The sequence below is a fragment of the Anser anser genome (genome assembly GCF_964211835.1).
Source record: "Anser anser genome assembly, contig: HAP1_SCAFFOLD_111, whole genome shotgun sequence".
Lineage (NCBI taxonomy): Eukaryota > Metazoa > Chordata > Aves > Anseriformes > Anatidae > Anser > Anser anser.
Window position 1 is genome coordinate 321,788 of NW_028154049.1, and position 25,244 is coordinate 347,031.

Below are 25,244 nucleotides of genomic sequence, written 5' to 3' on the forward strand. Positions count from 1 at the left end.
ACCAACTTAAGCCAAAGATGTCGACATCAATGTCGACATCAATGTTGACATCTCTGAGACTTAACTGAAGTTTGAAATGTTGGGGCTGAATAGCACATTTATGTATTTGAAAATGGGTGTATACAGTTTTTGTATTACTTCTTTACAATATTAAATTTTATTTAAGTATATTAAGGGCTCTTGAAGTTAAGAATTCCTTTCTCTTTCATTGGTAGCCAATATACATGCATATCTCTGACTCTTCCTTACAAAAAATAAATGTAACTAGAAAATTTTCAGATTTTTCTTGCCAGTTTTAGCTGTACAATGCTGTACAATTCTGTAAGGTAATACAGTAGAATAGCAAGACAGCATCCTAAGTTGCTGCTCTCTAAATTGCATAATCAAAGGGACTAGTTGGGCAGCATAATGTTATTATAACATTATCTTATGTTTTGTTAATTCTTCAATAAGCAAAAGAAATCTCATGTATTGTTTTCAAAAATCTCAGAATTGTAGATTTCTGCATATTTCATGTCTCTGAAAGCCAATGCAGGACAAAATGTGCTGTTGAACTTAAATTCTGTGGACCTGAAAAATGCATATGAAATATGAATGCCATGTACCTACCTATTATAAATAACCATCTGTCCTCTATTGTGAATGTTTTGCAAAATATTGCCTACTGATCTATTCCATGTTGATATAACATGCTAATTTCACATGTCCACATTTAAAATATTTAATGGAAATTTTGTGAAAAACTTGTGAATATAAAACAATTTCCACATTTTACAAAGCCTACTAAGAGGTCTACTCTTTTTAATTAAAGTGCCTTTGGGGTTAAATGTTATAAATGTGCAAAATACCATAGTATTTGCTTCCTTTATATGCACATTGTCCAGCAATACTGATTACCTCTGAGATTATAAGAAATTATTAACATTTTCTGAATGTTTTGTTTTCTAACAGTGACCATATTTGTAAGTTCGAACTCACATAAATGGAACTTACAGATAATTATAAGCATTTTTTTCTGCATGCATTGAATAAAGTCACAAGACAGTGCAAATGTTCAGATAATGTGTATTCTTTCCAGGGAACTGTTGTAGAAAACTACTATTATTGTTGGTACATACAGTAGTTACTGTTTTGTACAGTTTACAGACTTGTATTGCTCTAATGTTTGCGCATGTTTTCATGAACATTCCCTTTCTAAGTTATTCATCTATACCAAGTTCCCTCATATGTTCATAATTATTTCCAAGTGTGAACTAAAAACAGAAAAAAAAAAACTAGAAGAGTTTAAGTTTAGGTTTTTCTTTTCAGCATTAAAAGTGAATGTGGTATATAACTACTGTGAAATTCAAACTGACAAAAATAGCAATATCTTTCAGGAAAAATACTTTAACTGTGTGATGCATGTTTTTGACCTCTCATTTTTATAACCAACATGTAGAAGAGGAGACCCTGAAACACTGCATCTTGTCCTTTATTCCTAGGAGAACAATTACAATTCCACATCGTAAGAACTCCTCCAGGACTGGGAAATGTTACTGTTGAGTGGAAGATAGTAGGACATAATGTAAAACAAAATTTTGCAAACTATTCTGGAATACTTTTTTTTCCTGAGGTAAGTCCATAAACAGTGATGTTGGCTACAGGAAAATAGTGTGATTAGAACTGATCTGAGAAAAAGTGTGCCTTTTCAACAGTCCTTCTTTCTTGGTTTGATTATTTAATTTCTCACTTTTTGACTTACAAACTGGAGGGAGCTTACAATTCTTGATACTTAACTCTTCTTAAAGAAATTGTTCAAAATACTTGTCATTATGATATCACTTGTGTTTTATAAAATAATGGCTAATCAATTTACCCTTAAAACAAATAGGGGACGTTGAATACAACATTGTATGTTGATCTGCTGGATGACCATATTCCTGAAGAAAAAGAAGAATACCAAGTCATCCTATACAACATCAAAACAGAAGGTAATGCAGAACTATAGCCAGCTACATCTTAAAAATACCATTTAATAATATAATATTTTTAATTTTATTATTTCATTTTGGAGGTATAGGACTGAGCAAACTGCAGCTGGTGCAAAGTACGCAAAGTTCATTAACATTTTATTGAAATAGGCTTGGTCCTTATGTATGTATATATAAATCCCACCGTGTCTCCACAAATACACTTAAATGGTTTTCAATCCTGATTTAACTCTGCCTATTTAATTCAATGGTTGTTTCTTCCCTTAATCTTAATGCAAACTGAGTTTACTAATATGTCATGGATAGAGTTGCCATGAAACATGCAGATATTTTTATCTTTTTAAACAATCTTGTCAAGCTGCAGACTTACTGATCTGTCCCTGAATTCAAGGTGGTCAGAATATTTTATTCTTGCCATTAAAATTATAGTGAGAAAAGAAGCCTTAAACTGCATCCGTTCTGAAATACCTTTTTTCAAACTGAAATTAATGTCCAAACACCAAACTAACTTGACATGGATTGTGTTGCTGCGAGGTGCCTTATCAACTTCCGAGAGTCACTGTGGCCCAACGGGATGAGCAAAATTATTCATCAAAGCAATAGTTGGAAAACATATCAGTTTATTGATGTAATGATTGTGAAGTGGAATATAGTTTTAAGCTTTTGGAGGTACTTCCTGGGAAAATGGTTTATTTCCTTTTAAAATATAGGGAAGTTGATATTTGGCACTGGCCTGTTAAGTTTTCTTATTTTTTAATACATTTTTGTGACTTTGTACTTGGTATGCATAAAATTTCTGTTTCTATTTGTTATAGAATGTAAGTATATATATGTGTGTAGGTCCCACACCATCCACATACTTCAGTGAGCTTTGGTTTCGTGGTATTTGCATGGCTACTGAACGTTATTTAAATGTAATATTAACAATAATGTAAGACAAAAATATTAGTTGCATAACACTTCATTCACTGCAGTCCACTGATTCTCTTGCAGGAGTTTCTTCTACAGGTGCTGCTGTTTTGGATAGTCAAGGATATGAAGCTGTTCTAACAGTAGAAGCTAGTGATGAACCACATGGAATTTTGAATTTTGCTTCCACATCCAGGGTGGTTTTAATCCCAGAAGAAAACAAAACAATTCAGCTTTTTATTAACAGAGAATTTGGATCTCTAGGTCTGTATAACAACTCCAAGAGAAAGGAAGTTTTGTTTTGCTTATCATTAGGCAAATAAAAGCCATGATAATGAAAGTTTGGAAAAATCTTTGTTACAGTTGGTATTTTTTTCAGAACTTCTAAGCTTCTTTCTGCAGACTTGGAAACTAAATATTACTTATTACTAGAGTCATAATCCTCATTAATACAGCAAGGGATCTGAAAGCTGTAACAATCAGGTGGCTATTAAGGTTACCATATTTTTGTCTAATGAGTCTGTCTCAAAGCATTAGTCTCTTCAGAAAAAATAAAAAACATGAGAAAAGTGACATGTACACACATCCCACATATTTTTTCTCTGAATTTCAGGAAGTCAGCACCTTAGGAATGTCACATGGAAAAAGTTGTGTCCAGACCATTGAATTCAATTTATGTCTCCTCTGACAATTTCTGATTCCTCTTTGAATCAATTTATCCATTAACATCCTTTAAACTATATAGTATTCAATTCTACAATACAATAGTGTGCTTCATGAAAAAAAAAAATGAATCTTGTGTTTGTTGCCTGAAAATAGCAACTTATGTTGTGAGAAAACATGTATAATAATTTCCTATTTGCCTTTTTGGACTATATTTACACCTCGGTGATAATCTGGCTGTTTCTTTTGCCATACTTGTTTTGAAATGAAGTAACATTTACAGTGCTTTTCAAGATCTGGAGACACCAGAGAGTTTTAGAGACATTTTAATGACACTATTTTTCCATTTATTTTTTAATACCAGTCCATACTCTAGTGTACTCTTTGAACACTATTCAGTAAACTAATGTTTTAAGATAATTGTTCATAGTAAGTGCAAGATCTCTCACTGAATTAAAATAAGCATCGTTACTTATTTATTAATTAGGACTCTTTTATCTCTTACATTTTATTTCATATAGAGCAGCTTTTAATTTCATCTATCATTTTATTTCAGGTTCATACTCCTTATGTTTGCCACTTGACTTACCCTACCAGATTAGCGAGAGGTGGCTTTATTCTCAAAACTATAATGTATAACTTTTCTGCTTGGTAATATTTATCCATGTGTCCCCTAATTTTGTTCTCTATTGAAGTTTGTCAATCTACCCAGGAAAGTATCTAGACTTATTAATCTGTGTTTCCCAGCACTGTCTTTAGAGCCTTTCTTAGATATCTGTCATTCCCAAAAAGTGTCCTTGTTGCAAAAACTCATATTAATGGTACATGAGATGTCCCAGTTAGTCTTTCAGCAATTTCATATTTATGGTCCACAGAACTTCAAATTTCTGGATGCATTTGGACCCAATGATTTTTGAGTCCTATGCAGACAGACAAGTCAGCAAAGGTCAAATTGAAGGCATATTGATAACGGTAACAAAGGTACACTAGCTCCAATGTACTTTGGATAACTCTTTTAATCCTTCTGTTTTGCAGTTAGTCTTTTTATTTTGTGGATGAGAATTTGATCTCTTGTCTTTATCCATTCCAGTGAACATTATATAAGAACTGAAAAACAATTTTTTTTTTCTTTTTTTTTTTCTCCTCACAAATTAAACAGGTACTATCAATGTTACTTATGCCACAGTTACAGGATTGCTCACTGTAAGTAATCAGACAGAAGAGACTGTGGCTGAACCAGGAGCTGATTATGTACCTGCTTCTGGCTCACTGATTTTAGAAGAAGGAGAAACATCAGTTGCCATAAATATTACTATTCTAGAGGTAACCTCTAAACCCTTTAATTCTGTACTTTTCTGTATGATTTCAAAAGGGTAATATTTTGGGAACTAAAGCTTGCAGCCATTATTTGAAGCCCTGTGTTATATTTCACTATCATTTAGAAAGATGGTTTCAATCTTAATATTAAAATCACAAGGGATCAAATAGTCACAGAAAGCAGCTCTACCTCTGTCTAAAGGTAATAAAGTTGTCTCATTAAAACTTTACCAACTATCTAGTAGTATTTAGAACAGTGTGCTTCATGGCTGGCTACAGGCTCATACTTTTTCATTGCTGGAGATACATGCCTCTAAAATCGGTCAGTAATTTATTTGCAAGAATAGTTTAGCGTCACCACAGGATCTTTTTCATGATATATAATGTCTTACTTAATTCTTCCACGATAATCAGTTTCAGACCCAATAAAATTATTTCAGGAAAACAGAAAAATGAATTCTAGTGTCACAGTAATATTAGAGACTTGTTGTGTGATCCTTTTTGGTGACTTCTGTGGAAGTTTCTTAAAGGACAATGAGAAGAGGATGTACTGTATTTGTGTTTTGCAGGATGATATACCAGAGGTGCAAGAATTCTTCTTGGTTAATTTAACTTCAGTGGAACTCATCATGAACCATTCAACGTCATCCCCACCTAAGCTAGGTAAAAACATCTTATAGCAAATTATTTTTACTTTTCCTTTTTAATGGTTTATATTATATTACCTTGGGAGATTACCATTATTCCTCTTACTTACCAACTATGCTGAGATGAGACATGGTTATTTAGAAGAAACATCATAGAATATGAAATAGATTTATTATTACACTTAATCTCTTGCTTTTTAAACTCTGGGAAAATTTAAATTAATTTTCGTAGAGGAGTTAGTAATTATCAGTTGGAAAGGACAATTATTTGAAAAGTTTATTGGTGATTTTTTCATCTGATTTTCATTTACAAACTACAAAATGGAAAAAAAAAGTAAAAAAAAAACTTTATGTGGCTACTCTGCTCACTCTTTTAAAAAAGTCTGTTTTTATTCTTTTATCACTTTTAGGAAACATATTTTATGGTTTTCCTACTCTTGCAATGATCTTTATTATTTGCTTAGTCTGCTTCTCATTTTGCTTCTTCAGAATTCAGTAGAATAGTAGTCATTAGCTTTAAGAACTGTTGGATTATCCTGTGGTACTAAAGACTAGTTATATAATGTCAGACATCTTCTTTGACTCTTTTCCCTTTTCTTTGCATGCTTATAGAAGTGACTGAGTTAATTCGTTACAGATTGAAAGGTAACTTGCAAGACTCATTGCTGATTTGTGAATAGTTGAGTCTAAAATATGAAAGGAGTAGCATATAAGAATGAAAGATTCATCCAAACTAAACAGTGTTGTATAGTCTCACTTTCTCTTTGGCTGTCTCCTTGAACCATGACCATTTAACACTGATGTGACACTGCATTGGGTCAGCTTTACTTACAATGAGAAAATAATAGTTTTAAGTCATAAGGAAAAAATGTGTTCACATAACATGTCAGTGAATTCTTCTGGTAGAAGAAATAGCCTGACTCAAATACGTGTGTCCGCGTGTGTGTCTGTGAGCAAACTCTTACAGATCCTGGGTGAACAGATCTGACTTCAGGGTGACATGAGAAAATGCAGGAGTGAAGCAGAAATGTCTCTGATTGCCATTACTCCCTCAGGATTTGTAAACCTCAGTAACACTTCTGTTGTCTGTGTAGAGCTATTGCTCATCGTCATCTCTACCTCATAGTGACAGGCTTAGATTCATGGCAATAATCTTCTACTTTTGTTCAGTTTTATCTGAATTGATGGAAAAATGTATATGGATCTAAACATAATATACTTATGGCAGACTCGGTGAAGTCAATTTGGTTTTAGAAAGTAAGTTGAAGTTTATAAAAAGTAAACAAGTAAGTTAAGGTAGTTGTGTGGTGCGGTTGTCTGAAAAACAACAACCTATTTTCTGAGAAGTATTAAGTTTTGACTGTAAAGTTCTGGTCTCTGAAGTTAGTAGACTTTTCTGACATTAACCTATTATTTGGTGTTTTTCACACTGCAGTGTATTCAATTACGATTTCAGGCTAATTGTAAATACCTGTATGTCTTTATGGAGCAGTAGAATATTACAGTATGTGAACACCCCACAAATAAATTAATAGTTGTGTATTTGTAGTGAAATCTGAGGTGTGCCATTAGAATGTATGATGAGGCACTGAAGCACAAATAGAAGATGAAATGCTGAATCATTTATTATTCTTCCTCATTGTCTTTCTCATACTCAGAATGGCAAATGCAAAATATTGAATGTCATTGTAATAAACACTTATAGTGAAGACAAATTAAGATTCCATCGCAAATCTAGACTTTATTATTTTCTAATGTTTTATGTGCTGTTTAACTTTCTACATTTTCCTTAGTCTTTTTTTTTTTTATGCATTATTAAATATTACAGTGCTAATTCAAGACGCATTATTGCACTTCTAGTAGTAAGGACTCTTTCCAGTTATCTTGCCCACTCCCATTTTCTCCTACACATTTTTTGTAAAGACACTGTAATATTAGTACCGATTGAATAAATGCTTCTGTGATTCTTGAAAATCAAGAAAATTGATTTTATTGTTCTTTAATTTTTGTCTTTCTGTTTTGCCTTTTAGATGTGGAAGGTTTAGCTTCTCAAATTGTTATCGATGCTAATGATGGTGTAAGAGGAGTAATTGAATGGGAAGGTACCAAGTAAGTCTCATCTTCCTTGAAGAACTTACTGTGCCAATTAGTGATTGGTGTTGCCCATTTTCTTTCTAAAAGTAAAACTCCTGTTAAAAATAGGGCCATGTCTTTGAGATGGTAAAGTAATCATTCAATTCAGCTGAACTAGAAAGTGGGATTCCCACACTGAAAACAAAAATTCACTATTCATCTAATCAGAATTCTTTTACTTATTACTACTTTCACTGTTGTCCTTTTATATCACCAATTTGCCTAACCTCCCCAGCCTGCATCAACTCTTCCAGCCTCACCATTCATGTAAGCAAAAAACAAAACAAAACAAAACAAAAACCTCATGTTACTTAATTCAATTTAGATAAGAGAAAAAAGGTAAAAAGGATGCGTTAGAGAACTATAATGTAGGGAATAATTCAGAGTGAAAATGTAATAAAAATGTACTATCTTTTTCAAAAGAACATAATCAGTGAACATTGAGAATTATTCTTTTTATTTTAGTTTTGAAGTTAGTGAATCTCATGGGAATCTGACAGTAATGGCTTACCGAAACAGAGGATCATATGGCAATGTGTCTGTATTTTTTTATGCCCAAAATTTGGAGGCCCAGCTGGGTTTGGATTTTAATGTAACCTCAAGGGTAAGAAGCAACTCTAAATCTAGTACTTTTTATTCTTTCAGCTTCCGTAAAAGAATATCTTCTTGATTATTCTGCAGAATGATCAGTAGTGATGCTAGATGTTTCAGCTTGTTTCAGTTGCTTTGGTAATCTAAATAGAATGAAATAAAAATATTCTTATTCTTACTATTTATTTCTTTTTTAAAAATATATTTTTTAATATAAAGCAAAATGTAAACTTTCAAACATCGATTTCAAATTTAATTTTGATTAGACATACAAACTTTTTCATAGACTATTTTTGCAACAGGACTTTCAAAATAAATTATTCTTTCTTGTCCTCATTCTGTAATGTGCTGAACCTTTATATTTCTGATTCAATCAGTTTATAAGGAACAGAGAATATGGCTCTTCCTATGCTTTCCCTTCCTTCCTATTTCACAGAATTCTGTTTACCGTAGTCAAAAATTTCTGTGTGATATTAACTGATGTAAGTATTCGGTGCTTTATGTGTTTCAACGCTAGACTCTTTTTTTTGCTGATGGAGAAAGGCATAAATCTGTTGATGTCATGATTTTTGATGATGAGATTCCTGAAGGTGATGAGAAGTTCCAGTTAATTTTAACAAATCCATCTCTGGGGCTGGAATTAGGGGAGAACACAACAGGTAAAACTTAGTTTTAATGTTCCATTTCTTTAGAATTCTGTGGCACACATTTTAATTCCACTTTTCTGAATAATCATATTTCAGAAAGCACCATTGTCCTGCTATGGTGAATCTTTATACTCCTTTGGAAGGTTCTGAAACATCCCTGTGAAATCTGTGCAATTAAAAAGTTTATATGTAAAGCAATGAATCAGAAAGCACGAAGATGAGTTTTTCAATGTGTACTACCTCACTGAACTGAGGTCTTTTTAGAGAGTTCATAATCCTTTTCTAGGAGAGACTATATTCTTCCTGTCTAGAGATCTTCCTAGTTAAAGTGAAATGCCTTCCCATTCTCTTCAGGTAATGTCATGGACACATAAGCATTATATACACACTAAAGGAAGAATGTATTTGTGTTTATGTTATGTATTATGTTACTATATATGTATATTTATATTTTACTATGTTAACCAAAGAATATTTTCATTATTTCTTTTTCAAAAGCTACAATTACTATACTTGCCAATGATGATGGCCATGGAGTTTTGTCATTCAATAACAGCAATCACTTCTTTCTGAGAGAGCAAACATCTATCCATTTGATGGAAAGTGTTGCAGTATTGAATATTATCAGAGAACCACCTCAGGGAATATTTGGCACTGTGACTGTTCAGTATCTTGTAAGTGAGATTAATTCTTCAGAGGCAACAATGGATTTGACCCCTTCTCAAGGATATATTGTGCTCGAAGAGGGAGTCAGGTTCAAGGTAATATGCTAGTTATTACCAGAGAAGTCTAGGAAGCTTTTTTTTTGGAAATATTGGAAAGATTTCAGAAATGTCTGTGCTTTATCTTCTGTTTATTTTTTCTACTTCTTTCATTCATAAAGTGAATTGAGTCATGAGCTGTGACTGATTTCCTGTTATTATCTGATGTGGAAGTGTGTGAAAATTAAATGGGCTCATCTTTAGGTGTTTCTTAGTTTGTAAGGGTTGAGGTAAATTGAAAACAGTACACTATAGATAACGTTCATGTGTGCTTTGGAACAGTTCTTTTTATGTAGTCAATCTATAGCTGAAATGCAAACTTACTTTAAATTAAAGTGATAATTTGCAAGCCTAATAGTTAAGATCAAAGTAAAAATCCCATTCTGTAATTTAACATTTTAGTTAGTCTGAACTAAACAGAATGTGCTGCAACAAATACAAAAAGTAGAACAGTTGTCTGTCTTAGGATTGGAAAATAACTTAAGTATTAAGCTCACTGCCTCTATACTGTCCTCACAAGAATGTCAGCTACAAAATGAACTAGCTTAAGTTTGTGAATCCTGACTCTTCTAAGGTTTAATCACAATTCGATTTATTTATTTTTGCCAGTAAAGCTGGTGAAGCTAGTGTTAGCATATTACAGGCAATAGGATAGAAACTGAGACAAACTTTTCTTGGAAACACTGGTTTTCAATTTCTGGCCTTTAGATGCATTTGGAATCACAATGCAGCAGATCTATAAGAAGTTGGAGCCTTCTTAATATAGTTGGTAAATATGGTTTATTGTGGAAATGAACAGAAATATAAAACATTGTAAATTTTGTATTATTTCCAAATGCATCATCACTAACTTTTTATTTTGTACAGCAAGGCTATGCGTACCTATGAAATTTTTTGCTTGTTTGAGTAGTGTGAAGGATGACAGTGAGCCCCAAATGAAAGTGAAGCACTTAGCTTTCTCTAGATTGCTCTTTGCTAGTTTGAGATTGCCTTTAGAAGACCTGATCTTCATCCACAGTGGTGTAGGAGAGGGAAAGAAGCATCGAGAGGAAAGAGTATTTCAAATCTCTCACTATTCTTGCTTTTTTTTTTTCCTTTTCCTTTTCTTTCTTGACAGCACCAGTAGTGAGATTACCCTGTTTCCCTGAAGATAGCTTAGCTGCCAACTAAAATAAATTAAAACCAACTTAACTGATTACACTTATAGCTGTGTTGTGAGTATAAACTACCCAAAAATGTATGGAATAAATAGAGAACAAAAGTATGAAATTAGGATCAAAAACTTCAGAGGATCATAGGATGAGAAAAGAAAGAAAAGAGAACAACAACAACGAAAAGTGAATATGCTCATCTTAGTGTTGCACCAATGGAGGCCACTAGATGGATGGCTTTAGAACCTCAGTCTGAACTCAGTCTGAGCTTGCCTCAATTCTGTCCTCTCCAGCTTCATGAGCTGCTCTTCTCCTGCTATGCTATCCAAAGCCTTATAGTGAAATAAATTTAAAAAAAAGGTAGCACATTCTGATAGAGCTGTGTCATCATCTGTTATCATGTCTCAATAACATTGTATGCTTGTTTTGTTATCAGACGCTGCATATTTCTGCGGTACTAGATGAAGAACCAGAAATGGATGAGCACTTCATTGTCACCCTGTTCAATCCAACTGGAGGAGCCAGACTAGGCACGAGAGTGGAAACTATGATTACAATATTACAAAACCAGGCTCCACTAGGGCTTTTCAGCATCTATACAGTTGGAAATAGGTACTTTACACTGATCAGTAAAAAGGAGATAGTTGCTCATACTCCAAAGAGATAATATTTCTCTACAATTTTGTTTTTGATGGATCGCATTAAAGAAATTCAGCAACCCAATTTGTAAATCTGTAACTTTGAAAGGTATTGTGAAATACTATTACTGCTAAACAAAAGAGTAGAAAAATGCATAAAAAGGACTATTCATAATCCAAAATTTCAATTTATTTATTATTATTTTTCTTTATAAACTAATACTTCACTAGTGCCTACATATTCCACTGATAGTATTCCATGTTAAAAGTTCCAAACCTCATATCAGTGTCCAGGAAGTCATACGTTTTATAATTTACTTTCATTTTTAAACCTGTAAAAAATATACTTTCACTGAAGGCTGTTTTTCAGAAGCAAGTGACACATATGGACTGCCATTTTTAAAAACCATTCAGCTGAAACCATACAGATTAAATAAATTTACTATTTAAATAAAAAATGTATGTATGCTATTTTATTAATACATTGATATTTAGAGTTAATAATTTATATTAATATTTAATAATAATATTATCTAAACATTTATTACGTGAATTTAATATACTTAAATTTCAGTCTGTTTAAAGATTTTGTTGAATTGCCTATGATTTTGCATGATTGTAGTAAGGATCATTGGGAAACCCTAATTAATGTAGCTACCAGTCCATCAGATACTGAAACCTGTTATTAATATTTTCTTTTTATTTCTGTTGTATATTCTGCATCTGGAATTGTACAGTAAAAATCTTATTTTTATTACAGCAATGAATATACTATAAAATAATTTTTTCCTTATTTTTATGATTCTCACATTTAGGACAAATTTCATCATAATTGAAGAAGCCAACACTACAGCTTATTTGAAAGTTTCACGGAGTAATGGGCTTAACGTTTCTGTGAGCGTTGAGTGGGAGACATCATCAGATACTGCATTTGGCATCAGTACGTTCACTTTACAGAGAATGTCCACTGCTTTTGTAGAAGTGGAGATAGTAAGAGAGTAGCCAAGCATACAGGAGATGTAGCTTGGGAATGTAAATTCAAGTATTCAGACACAATTCAGTTAATATTTTCCTATGTAAGATTTAGTAGATAAAATACTTTAGCTGCTTAAGAATCACCTTGTCATCAGCCACTTCTGCCAGTTTCAGTAATCTCTATTTCTGTCTTTGCTGCTAATATGAACATTATTGTCACTAGCCATTTATTTATTTATTTATTTGTGTGTGTGTAATAAAATTTGTTCCGTACTACTTGTAACTCAGGATCTTTCTAACACAGTATAAATGACATGTGACATGCAAGAGTCTAGCTCCTGGAGTTTAGTTCTGACAAGACGGTGCTTAGGGACCGTCTTGGAATAAAAACATGAACATGTTGTAAATGGGGAACAAAACATGAACATTTTGTAATTTGTCTTTTTTTTTTTTTTCTTTACTACTTGCTATCTAGCTAATTCTCTTGTTAGCTAAATTCCAAGATCAATTATTATGAGTCAGACTCAAATTGCCTATATGTCTTCCATGTGCAGTTGTAATGAATGAAAAATACATTTACTGCTTAACTCTCATTATATCCTTAGCATTGTAACATTTCTATGTATTTATATACACTTATAACAAATACTAAGACACAACTTCATCATTTCTCATACTAGGTCTGGCTTTGGGAGGTAAATAATGGGAATGGGGTTAGAAAAGATCTCAAGAGTAATATAATAGTAAATAGTGTTTTTATTTTATTTTATTTTATTTTATTTTATTTTATTTTATTTTATTTTATTTTATTTTATTTTATTTTTTACTATATTGCAGGGGGTGGTATCAGTGTCCTATCTGTCTTGCAAAGTTTTGTGGAAGAATCAGCATCTGGTTGGTGTTTCTTTACCTCAAGAGAAATCCTGTACGGTGTTCTGTTGCGTATGCCTCCAGCTTTGTTTTCTACTGTCTACCAGTGGAAAGGAGTATTTGTTCCTGTTGAGGTAAATGTTTGTTTTTGAACACCAGACATGCTAGTTAATAAGGAATTTAAGTCACAATCTTACTTTTTTTTTATTCTTCTTGCAGAATTTCAGTATGTGGAATCCTACAAGTTGTGTGTCTTTCCAAATTGGAGCCTCTTCCTACCTTGTGGTTACTCATGGAGGAGCCACACAGGGAGCTTCTAACAACAGTGTGTATGCATTCATGGCTGGACACAGATTGTTGTGGGTAAATCGATTTTAATTTTAAAATCTTAAAATAGTATGGGTTGGCAAGGACCAAGGGAGGTCCTCCAGTCTGGCCATGTTTTAGAAAAAAGCACTCTGTGTGACAAGAGTTAGTTTTGTGTCCTAAAATACTACATAACTTCAGTGATGTAAGTTTGTCATAGTTAGTTGTTTACATTGTTTGTATTTTTTATATATTTACATTTGAGGGTGCAGGGAGGATTACCTGGGAATCACAGAATCACAGAATTGTCTAGGTAGGAAGAGACCTCCAAAATCACCTAGTCCAACCTCTGACCTAACATTAACAAGTCCTTCACTAAACCATATCACTAAGCTGAACATCTAAACGTCTCTTAAAGACCTCCAGGGATGGTGACTCAACCACTTCCCTGGGCAGCCCATTCCAATGCCTAACAACCCTTTCGGTAAAGAAGTTTTTCCTAACATCCAACCTAAACCTCCCCTGGCGCAACTTTAGCCCATTCCCCCTTGTCCTGTCACCAGGCACGTGGGAGAACAGACCAACCCCCACCTCGCTACAGCCTCCTTTAAGGTACCTGTAGAGTGCGATAAGGTCGCCCCTGAGCCTCCTCTTCTCCAGGCTGAACAACCCCAGCTCCCTCAGCCGCTCCTCATAAGACTTGTTCTCCAGACCCCTCACCAGCTTCGTTGCCTTTCTCTGGACTCGCTCGAGCACGTCCATGTCCTTCCTGTAGCAAGGGGCCCAAAGCTGAACACAGTACTCGAGGTGTGGCCTCACCAGAGCCGAGTACAGGGGCACAATCACTTCCCTAGCCCTGCTGGCCACGCTGCTTCTTATACAGGCCAGGATGCTGTTGGCCTTCTTGGCCACCTGGGCACACTGCTGGCTCATATTCAGCCGACTATCAACCAATACTCCCAGGTCCCTCTCGGCCAGGCAGCTTTCCAACCACTCATCTCCCAGCCTGTAGCTCTGCTTGGAAGTGGGGGAAGAAATTCTCAAGCAATCAAGTCATAGAACATTTTCTGGAAAATGTATGATAAGTTATGTTAATTCTGTAAATTAGTTGCTTATATATATATATATATATATATAAAATATAAAGTTTTAAAAGCTATTTCATGTATAGTTTTATACATAATTTTGGAATTCTTAACATTCTATGCGTACTTTTTCTCACTATATACAATGTAATATAAAATGTATTTGTTTATATACATATGTAGATAAACATAGTCACCCTCATATTTCCCTTGCAGATACAGACTCTTTCTGTTCTGGATACCAGACGTGTGAAACATTTTGCAGTGGAGGAAGAAGACTATTTGATTATTGTGAGTCACACAAACAGTTCCAGTTCCATCCAGGTTTGAATATTCTTCAGTCTTCTCTGGCTTTAATGTGGGTAGTTTGCTTAGTTCTGAAAGGATAATGAAAGGAAGTAAATCTATAAGCATGTATTTCTGACATATTATTTTTGTTTCTATTGGAAATTTATAACAGTTAAAATTCCAGACTTGTTTGGATGTATAAATACTCTCTACCTGAGTGTATAATTTACATCTGGTTTGTTTTTATTGCTACTGTTATTTCAGTTTTGAAATGTAGCATGTAAACAAAGAAGTAGCTTCTGAATATAAACCTGTTCCTCTGAAGAGCAGGCACAGCTTCTTGCAGTAGGGTTAATTACCAATTACTTACCAGTGGGCTTCTACTTTAAAGTACAGTCCACCTAAGAATATAGGAATTCAGTTCACCATAAATCTTCCCATTTTTTTTGGCATGTCATTTAGTTTTAGTTCTCTCGGTGCTAATTATGAATATATAAAGAAAAGATTTTTGTATTTCCACAGGTTTTCCAGTGGAATAAAGACATATTTGTTCTGCATCATCAGCTTCCACTTTATGGAGTTGTGGACATAGCCCTGTTTCCTAGAGGAGGCTTTACGTACCTGTTAGTTTCTTTGTCAAATACCAGCCAAAACATTCTCTTGTATCAGTGGTTGAACAACGAGTTTAGGAAGCTTCATCAAGTACCAGCAAAGGAAATAAAACATATGGAGTCCTGGATTTCTGGATCTGATGTCTTTGTAATTATTGCAAAAGGTATTTAGCAGAAAACAAAGAATGAGTTTGCTGAGTATACAATGGCTTGTTTGATAGCAAAGGCCTTTGTGGTAAAGGAGTTTAGAAAGCTATTGGAATCACTGCGGGGGTGACAGTACTCAATAAGCATTTAACCCTAGTAAGTATTTTATGAAAGTAATCTCTACTTTTTCTCTCAGAAAATAAAAGCCTTGTGCTTGTTCTCAAATACTTACAAAACAAATGAAATGCTTTCCCAGTAACAATGGGAAATAATAACTCTATTTAATCTACCTGCTTATCACACTCTTTCTAAGCTTTTCTGAGCTTTGTGCCACACACAGATCACTAGTCAGCAAAGTATACGTGTATTTTATTACAAGGTTGACATTTTATATGTCATTTTGTCTCTATGGCTACTAAAAAGTTTTTGTTGCAGTCCACAGGTTTCTTTGCAATTAGATGTTGTCTAATGTCAGTCTTAATGTTCTTGCATCGAAGTTACGCACCAAATAATAAGGAAAATAATACAATCAGTGTCACTTCATAATTAAAGCTGCCAGACTCTGGCTTTTGAATGGCCACCAGTGTGTGATTTAACTAAAAGGCAGCAAAATAATGTGAGTTTTGTCATTTTGTTCCTTGGTAGACTCTGGAAATTCTTCTGAAATTTTTGTCTGGGAGACAGGGCAGTCTACTTTTTGACACTTCCAATCTCTTCCAGTCCATGATGTAAGAAATATCCATGTCTTCATGCCTCCTTCAGGTTTAGGTAAGACTTAAATGAGATTTTTTTTTTTTCAAATCCTAGTATATAATGCTGGAATTTCAGAAATGCATGTCTTTATTTTTTCATATGTATTTATCAGACCTTAAAAGTCAGTGTAATCAGTGTTCTGCAAAGTGCACTTCTGGCATTAAGACAGTAACTTTTAAATATATGACTAAAAAAATATTCTCTTCCTCTTTGCTCCATGTAGTCCATGTCCTCCTAGCTGGTAAGGATATAACAACACTGTATGCTTGGAACTCTGAAGCGAACCAATTCTCTATAATGCTGGAAGCCCCATATGCAGATCATATCACTTCAGTTACTGCAAGGTCTCTGAACATCAGCAAGAGCTTGATTGCTTTGTCCGTTAACTCCAGCTCACAGATCTATGAACTGACCACTATTTCCAACCAGTCAGATTTTATACCTAGGTAGGCTTTTTTGTTTATATAACTTGTCTGAGACACCTTGCGTTTCTTTTTCTGTGATACTCATTTGTGATAGCGGAGACTGTTATGTTTCGTTGTATGGTGGCCTATTTCATTAGTGCTTGTTGTGGTTTAACCCAGCCGGCAGCTAAACACCACACAGCCGTTCGCTCACCCTCCCCCCTCCCTCCGTGGGATGGGGGAGAGAAACGGGAAAGTGAAGCCTGTGAGTTGAGATAGAGACAGTTTATTAAGACAGGAAAAAAATAACAATAATAATACTGATAATAGTATTAATAATAATAATGTGTACGAAACAAGTGATGCACAATGCAATTGCTCACCACCCGCTGACCGATGCCCAGCCTATTCCCGAGCAGCCGGCCCCCCACCCCGACCAGCCACCCCTATATATTGTTTAGCATGACGTCAGATGGTATGGAATACCCCTTTGGCCAGTTTGGGTCAGCTGTCCTGGGTCTGTCCCCTCCCAGCTCCTGCTGCACCCCCAGCCTGCTCGCTGGCAGGACAGAGCGAGAAGCCGAAAAGTCCTTGGCCTGGTGTAAACACTGCTCTGCAACAATTAAAACATCAGCATGTTATCAGCGCTCTTCTCATCCTAATCCAAAACATAGCACCCTACCAGCTACTATGAGCTACTTAACTCTGTCCTAACTGGAACCAGGACACAACATGTCATTCACAAAGAAAAATCTAAGTGTTCGACTCCTGGCAGTCTACCAGCACAGACAGCAAAATCTGGCCTGCTGCGAGACCAGGAGATTGCAGGAGATCTTCTTGTTCACATCGCACATAGTGCATTTTTGGCACACTGCAAGATGTTGCTCAATTCGTGCCTTCAAAGAGGACAGAAAAAAGCTGCATCCAGTTCAGAGGCAGGAACAGCCCTTCTGAGAAGCATGTCCATCCCATCATGCTGACTCCATCCCATGGGAAGGGCAAGAGTCACACACATCAGGCTGAGCCGCAAGCTCTTGAACCATGTTGTGGGCACAGTCGTGGGCATCAGGGAAGAGCCCACAGTCCCCAAACAAGAGGAGAAGCACAGCCAAGTCATTTGAAACCCAACTAGAATTGGACAGCTAAATCAGCTGAAACTGAGGTAAGCGCCAAGGGTGCTTTTCCCCTGCAGTGACATGTGTCTCCCGGCAAATGAGACAGCAAGGACTGCTTGGGCTGTGCCTCCTGCCTTGAACTCGCCCAGCTGCAAGCAGCGCTGTGCGGGAGCTGAACACAAGTTCAGCAGAAGCCCTTTGCTGCTGGCTGGATACCAATGTTTGCACGGAACAGCTCGGACCACTTATGGTAGTGCTGGGCTAGCAGCTGCCCCTGGGACACGGCGTGACCCACAAGCGGCAGCAGAGGCTCTCGGCCTTCTCTGAGGCTCACCAGTGCCTGCCAGGTGTGAAATTGAGTGTCTCCGCTCTGATCCATCCCTTCCTGCTGTGCAGGTTACGGTGTGTCCACACATGGATTTAGAACCTCAGCTTCCCAAGTCTTATGGCGGACAGAGTGAAATATACCCACCAGGTGCTGCCTCCTCTAACTCCTTTATGATATCCTCTATGATGTCAGGGGATGTTGGGGAAGATTTTCTTATTTCAGCATTGTCCTTCGCTGTTAGAGGACCTGAACAGAAAGTAGGAAGTTAACTTTGGCACCAGTGCAATTTGGAGGACCAGGGCTTCGTTTGTGAAGTCAGTGAAATGACTACCCACCCCTGGGATACCAGCTGGGCTCCAGCGCAGGAAGCAGCCGAGGGTCTGGCAAAGCCCTCCCTGGGGACACTTCTGCAACCAAAGCCCCGTGAGAAGTTTCTGTCCCAGCGCCATCTACATCAATAGCTCAGTAGGAGAGCATACCAGGGCTCGTGCCTTGACAGGGCACACACACGTGCCGGTCTATACCCTCCCACCTGCAGAGATGCCTGGCTGACGTTTGGGCTTTGAGCTGGCAGCTCTCAAAGGAAGTCAAAAGCCACAACTTACCCAGGCCATCTCCCAGAGCTTCAGTCCTGGAACCCATCTGGGAGCCTGGATCACCTTTGCCTTCGGTCCCATCTGTAAACACAAGTGGAGTCCCTCCTGTGAACTACGCCAACATACTCCTTCTGACCAGAGTGACAGAGAATGCGGTTCAAAGAGGGGACTGCTCCACGGCACTCGTCTCTCCCTGCCACTCCAGAGCATCTTGCAAACAGTTGCTGGGTGCCTGCAGTGGCACCGTGCTGGTACAAACTAAGCGTGCGTGGAGCTGCCCGGAGAAGGGCCCTCCCCGTGCCCACCCCAGGTCTCAACTCAAGCGCAAGGTGCCTGCTGGCTCTGCAGCACCTAGATGCTCCTGCCTTCCGCTGACTTACCTGGCAGATTAACCTGAGGCTCGTGGTCCACATCAGGCTGAGGTGTCGAGTAGCCAGAGCCTACGAGAACTGCTGCAATCAAGCACAGAAGAGAAACATTCCCCGTGCATGGTGTGATCTACCTCTTCCTTAGTGACCTGCAGCGACTGGAGGGGGCTCAGGCAAGGATGTGGGACCCAGACACGAGCCAGGATTTCCAAAGCCGCAAAGGGGCCTGCTGAGCTGGAGGCTCCCTCTTGGCCTCTTCCCAAATCCTCTCTCCAGGCTGTGCGCAACACCCCGCAGGGACCACGCCGCCAAAGATGTGGCCCCTCAGGTGTTTCTTACGGGAAGATCTCTGCTGGACACAAAGGAAGACCCCACTGCAGGGGGAGCGTGCAGACCCCGGGAAAAATGATCATCCATGTTTGTCATGGAGAAGCCCCCTGGCCAGTGAGCAGCTGAACCCTTGCTGAGCTAGCTCAACAAACCCTTAACAAACAGCAAGGAAATGAACACGGACAACTTACCACCTGTGGGACCCATACTGGCAGGCTCAGGAGCAGGATTCCATGGAGGCACTTGACCAGTACTGCCTGTGGGCACAAGTGGGATCAGACACAGGTAAGGGGAGCTTCCATTGCCTCTTGGGGCCTGCCTCTTCCTCAGTGACCGGGAGGCACTGGCTGGGGCTCAGGTAATGACATGGCCCAAACAGGAAGAAAAGCCTGGGTTCTTCCCTCTCTGTGGAGAGGGGCAGGGGTGGCATCTCTCCAAGTGAAGAAATATTCAGGGCTCATTTGTGCAAGCCCCCTCAAGGCACAAACGCACTTGGAAGACCCTGAATAAACTATTACAGCCCATTAGCCATCTTCCTTCAAGGAAGCACACTCGCAACGTACCTCGGGGATCCTCCTGAGGCTCCAAACCATGATCCAGCTGAGAAGCTGGATATCGAGAGCCAACATCGTCATCATCTAAAATCAAGCAGAGATGAGAGACGTTGCCATGGCATGCTGTGCTCTCCCTCTTCCCCAGCACCCTGCAGTGACTGAGGGGGCTGAGGCAATGTCACGGGACAAAGATGCAGGTGGAAATTTCCCAAGAGGGGCCAGCGGCCTCAGCCCCACAGGGGCTCAGACCCGGGCTTCTCGGCCCCAGCGCCGCTCCTGGCCCCCCCGGCAGGAAACAACCCCGCAGCAGCCACGGCCCCACCGTGCCACCCTGCGGGGCTTCTGCCTCCTGCCTGCCCCCTGCCCGCGGTGCCCGCCCGGCCCTGCTGCCATCCCGTCCCCGTCCCCTCCATCCATACGCGTGCCGCGCAGCACCATGCCGCCCAGGGTTTGGTGTTGGCCCCGGCCCTGCCCACCCACCTGCTCCCGGTGGTCGCCATGGCGCAGCCTGGGCACCCCGGGCACACAGGGCCACCAGCAGGAGGAAGAGGACGCAGGCAGGGGCCGTGGCTCCCCACACTCGCACCATGCTTCCACCACCGCCGCTGCAGCTGGTGCTGCTGTCAGGACCGGTGCGGAGCAATGCCTGTCAGTCCCAGCAGTCCCCAGATGAGCATCTGCCTTGCCACCCTTTAATGTTGGTGTTGGGTTTTGTTTTTGTTTTGAAACATATGATGCAGGTTATGGTAAACCTTCAGGTAAACCACAGATCAATAGGGAAGAAGTCCCACACGAGGGAAGGCCGTGCTTTTCTTCCAGGCAATGGCGCATGCTTTCATGCTGCATTCGACAAAGAAGCTCTCTCCATTTTGCGCAGTGGCAACAGGCACGACTGCAACACACGCACGTGTAGGCAGCACCTGCAGGTCCCAAACCCTTAACCAATTTTTAGATAGCACCAATTTTTTATGTAGTGGCTTTCCCTTCATCCATAACCCCTTTTTTCCTTTCTTTATATCGGGTGGCTCTCCTCCATTGCTCTCTCGGTCATTTTCCTCCCCAGTGTCTGAGCAGGCACTGGGAATCGTTTCCAGAGGAAGGGTACTGCTGAAGCTACAACATTTACTCTCGGGAAAAAGAGAGTATGTAAAAGAATACATACTTCCTTTCTTTTTTCCTTTTTTTTTTTAAAAAAAACATCTCTGAAATCAACGCTGCGGCCTGGCAGCAAATAACTATGGGAGTAATGATGATTCCTCATCCTCACTGTAACGTTGTAGTTAATCTCATAAAGAAGCAATTTCCCCAGGCAGTGGCCATTTGAGATGGGAAGGGGCAGTAAGAGGAAGTTTTCCTTAGACTAGCTCTTCCCCCAGAACACCTCGCCATCCAGCAACAAATTCAGTTCACCTGCTCCGCCTGATCAGTCAAACGCGCGTCCGACTCCAGCAGTGGTTCTGACGTGGTTCGAGAATCACCTATCCACAGAATATCTCGGGTTTGTACACTCAAATAACGCAGTCTTTTCCAAATAAGGCCCAGAGCTCACACTCCGAGTGCAGCCTAACAGCACCAGAGGGCCGGTAGGCTAAACATTCCCATCCTGGCAACAGTACCGACCCGGGCAACAGTAAGCATCCCTTCTGCACTTTCCTCGTGAACATCAGCATAAGGAAACAGAGACCTCCTCGATCCAAGGTTTAAGAAACAAACGCAACGGTCACCCAAGCAGGTTGTTTCCAGCAAACTAACGGAGAAATTAAGGTGACAACCGGGTGCATCCAGAGTTAGTCAGATCCTGAGGGCAGCTCCTTTGGGAAACGGAGGAGCAGCGCGCCAGATGACGGCTACCTTACAGCACACCCCTCAGAGGCACTGCTACGAAAGGAAGGCAGAAGGTTGGAACTCAATAACTCGCAAGGCGCCCGTTAAGGGGGAAGCTTTAATTTCCTCAGCAGAACCTCCTCCCTGAAGGCCGCCCAGGGACTCTTTGCTTCCCTCGGGAGACGGCAGGGACGGGGCAGGGCGGAGGGACGGACGGCCCAAAAGGCCTGAGGAAGGGCTGAGGAGCGGGAGGGAAGGGCAGGGCGAGGGCAAGGGCAAGGGCGGCCCTGGGCCTGACAGGGCACCTTGGGCCTAAGCCCGGGCAGCAGCTCCCCGTCTCACAGGGCCCGGGGGGGGCTGCCTGTAACAGGAGATGCGGGCAGGTAAATTTTACAAGCACTGCATCACAAATACCCTGCAACACCTGAACTACTCACTGGGACAGCCTCCTTCCTCACCTCCTGAAAGCTCCAGCTGGCAAACCAAGGACAAAATGAAAGGCGGATGTGGAGGACCTCGTAAGATACTATTTTGTTCCCTGTGTGCCCACTGCTGGTGACACGTAATGCCTCCTGTTCCCAAACCACATCGGCACGTTACATCTTTACTACATGCTGAAAGGAACTCAGCAACTTGAACACAACTTAGAATTCCCCATCCCGGCAGCAGGCTGTACAGCTGAAGCTGCTTTAGCCAATAAAGTGTGTCATGCTGCCCCTCAAAGGTTTCTTCCTGGGAACGTCTGCTGTGACACTCCTGACGTATTACTTCTCGGAATGGCAGAACTGCGCTGGGTAGGCCCCACAGCAAGACTCGTATTTCTGTCCTTCCCTTTCAGGAAAGGATCTCCCACCTTGAATTTACTAATTTTCATGATGGTGATACACAAATTGAAGTTTTGAAAAACTGAATGTTGATTAACAGATTTCTAGCACAGCCTGTGCATCAAAATTCATTTCTCTCCATTCAGGTAATCTTAGTTTCTGAGTTACAGTTACAGTCAATTTTTTTTTTTTTTTGTGCTCAGAAAAACGAGGGGACTGGTTGTCCCAAGTCAGCCAGGGAACTGATCTTTGGTCGATGCACCAAGCAACTCAGCTCTCTTGGGGAAACTTAAATAGAACAGACAGATCTCCAGACGGATAAAAAAAATAAATCAAGTGATAAAAACCCAACCGACACATCTGATACCCCAGCTTATTGAACAGCACAAGGGTTTAATCTACAGGCTCTGTCCAAAGCAGCAAGAAGTGACAGATTTAATCCAAACCAGTTGCCCGCTCTCACTCTCTGATCTGGAGACGTTATTGGACAGGCATGCGTAGCAGTAACACTTGTAAACGCTGGGTTACTGCACCACAGCCCCAAATCCCTCACGGGCCCACTAAGATACTTTTACTGATTGATCCACAATAAACACTCCCAAAAAGATTCTCAACAAGTTAAACCCCGTTTAGAAAGAATCTGAGGAACCTGTCACTGCAGCAACAAAGGGCTGCAATTGTATGCAAAATCTCCAACACCCTCCTTAGCACCCTGCTAGCTCAAGGACCGTGTGGGGCTTCCGTGCCCTGAACGAGTCCACCCTGGCCGCATAATGCAGATGTAATGTTCGAGAAAGCACATACCGTTAGCGAAACTTATCAGATCCACAGCAAAAAGAAAAGGAAGTCCACAAAGGAAGGACTTTTGACCTCAGCATGCAACCCCAGTTACAAATAACTTCCTATCTACCAGCGGGCCGCGTTCCCCTGGCACTCAGTCACTCCGCAGCACGGCAGCCACCTTTGTTCTAAGGATGGCAAATTCTAGTTAGAAACGCTCTGTAGAAGAGTGATGTTGTCCCCTTTTAACATGAGCCGGCCTGCAGCACAGAGAAGGGAAAGAGGGGATTAGAGAGAGCCCAGAACCTGAGAATAATCTCGCGTTTTCAGAAAGTATTTCCTGTGGTTGAGCAGGGTTTTGCCCATCACGGTTGGTACCTCTCAGTGCTGCTACCTAGAAGGCTCACCCAGGCAGGTTTCAGACCGCGCGTCGCTCGGGTTGCACAGACACACGACACACCCAGCTGTTTCCTTGATTTTGTCTTGGAGTGAATCTCCTCTGCGTCGTCCAGCACCAAATTCATGTACTCGTCAAAGCCCTAGAAATCAGCAACAGTGGCAATTAGTTCAGCAACAACACAAACCATCGTCAGCTTTGCTGACCCAGGCTGGACAATGAAGACTAATTGTTAGCGATTTTTTTTTTCCCTTGTGCTAGCTTCTCTTGACAAGAAAAAATAGGATTGTGAATGAGGGAAAACAAACTAACGACGTAACGCGGGGTCGTGCTGATACTCACGATGATGCAGCCTTCTATCCACATGTTCACTTGCTCGGAAAGCCACACCTGGATCCTCGACCTCTGCAGAATGAAGGAGGAGAGTAAATAGGCACACAAACACCGCGAGTAGTTCTGTTCTCTCTCATGTGTTCAGAAATACCCGCTAACCATAGCCGCTAGAGCTCCCAAACACTCCAAGGAGCAACTCTCAGGGGCACTTTCAATTAACAGTCTGACATTTTAGAGTGTTATAGGACCGGGTGAATACTACACGTTTGCTGAAGAACACGTTTCCAGTCACAAGGGAACACTCCTGCACGCCCGGCTGCACGATCCCACTCCCGTTAACACGAGGGGGCAACGCCGCGCTGCGCAGCAGCTCCTTGTACCCACCAGCACGCCGCACAGCTCTCCATTCCCCACAAGCCTGCCCCGAGCAACCGGTGAGAGCCGAAAACTCAGCGAGGGGGATCCCCGGACCCTCCCCGCTCCCCCCACCCCTCCCCCAAATCCCCATCCCCATCCCGTCCTCTCCCTGCGCTACTCACGCTCTGCAGGTAGCAGAAGATGAGGTTCTGCGGCGCTGCGTGAAGGGCTCAGCACGGGGACAAGAGCTCCAGGCCCGGAACAAGGCCTCAAGGCCCGGGCCGAGACCCCTGAGGCCCGGGCCGCCCCCCACCCGCTCCCCCGTCGCCCCCCGGCCGCAGGAAGGCTACGATGGGCTGCACCATCACCGTCTGCACCTTCTGGCCCTGCCCGCGCTACGCCGCGGCTACCGCCGCCTCGCTGCTCCCGCCGCCCCTGCTCTGCCGCCGCCGGAAGCCGCTGAGGCCGGGCGGGAGCGCGCAAGGGACGCTGGGATTCTGGCGGACCGCGGGGGGCCGCTCTAGCAGGCCGGGAGGACCGCGTCTCTATGGTCGCAGGCAGGTGGTCTCCCA

At 40.4% G+C, this 25,244-nt stretch overlaps 2 protein-coding genes across 2 annotated transcripts in view; one reads left to right on the forward strand and one right to left on the reverse strand.

The window, feature by feature from the left end:
• LOC310890894 (adhesion G-protein coupled receptor V1-like) overlaps positions 1-16,822 on the forward strand; it is a gene marked incomplete at its 5' end in the record, with an annotated part of 95,145 nt that extends 78,323 nt beyond the window's left edge. Inside the window, 18 exons of the mRNA XM_083853206.1 lie at positions 1,482-1,612; positions 1,871-1,970; positions 2,964-3,143; positions 4,702-4,865; positions 5,429-5,522; positions 6,119-6,151; positions 7,537-7,615; positions 8,105-8,243; positions 8,748-8,889; positions 9,376-9,638; positions 11,226-11,401; positions 12,243-12,367; positions 13,240-13,406; positions 13,492-13,635; positions 14,880-14,987; positions 15,474-15,726; positions 16,355-16,477; positions 16,686-16,822. Of these exons, the coding sequence (XP_083709332.1) occupies positions 1,482-1,612; positions 1,871-1,970; positions 2,964-3,143; positions 4,702-4,865; positions 5,429-5,522; positions 6,119-6,151; positions 7,537-7,615; positions 8,105-8,243; positions 8,748-8,889; positions 9,376-9,638; positions 11,226-11,401; positions 12,243-12,367; positions 13,240-13,406; positions 13,492-13,635; positions 14,880-14,987; positions 15,474-15,726; positions 16,355-16,410 (2,354 nt within the window). The 3' untranslated portion in view covers positions 16,411-16,477; positions 16,686-16,822. The remainder of the gene's footprint in view (positions 1-1,481; positions 1,613-1,870; positions 1,971-2,963; positions 3,144-4,701; positions 4,866-5,428; positions 5,523-6,118; positions 6,152-7,536; positions 7,616-8,104; positions 8,244-8,747; positions 8,890-9,375; positions 9,639-11,225; positions 11,402-12,242; positions 12,368-13,239; positions 13,407-13,491; positions 13,636-14,879; positions 14,988-15,473; positions 15,727-16,354; positions 16,478-16,685) is intronic.
• Positions 16,823-17,312: 490 nt separating this feature from the next.
• LOC310890897 (uncharacterized protein) lies at positions 17,313-25,043 on the reverse strand (the record flags this gene model as incomplete). The annotated part of the gene is made up of 9 exons (XM_083853223.1): positions 24,855-25,043; positions 24,325-24,387; positions 23,980-24,124; positions 20,167-20,241; positions 19,795-19,860; positions 19,286-19,357; positions 18,915-18,986; positions 18,454-18,555; positions 17,313-17,479 (listed from the first exon to the last, which is right to left on the reverse strand). The coding sequence occupies exons 2-9, from the start codon at positions 24,346-24,348 to the stop codon at positions 17,313-17,315; spliced, it is 723 nt and encodes a 240-aa protein (XP_083709349.1). The 5' UTR covers positions 24,349-24,387; positions 24,855-25,043.
• Positions 25,044-25,244: the final 201 nt, after the last annotated feature.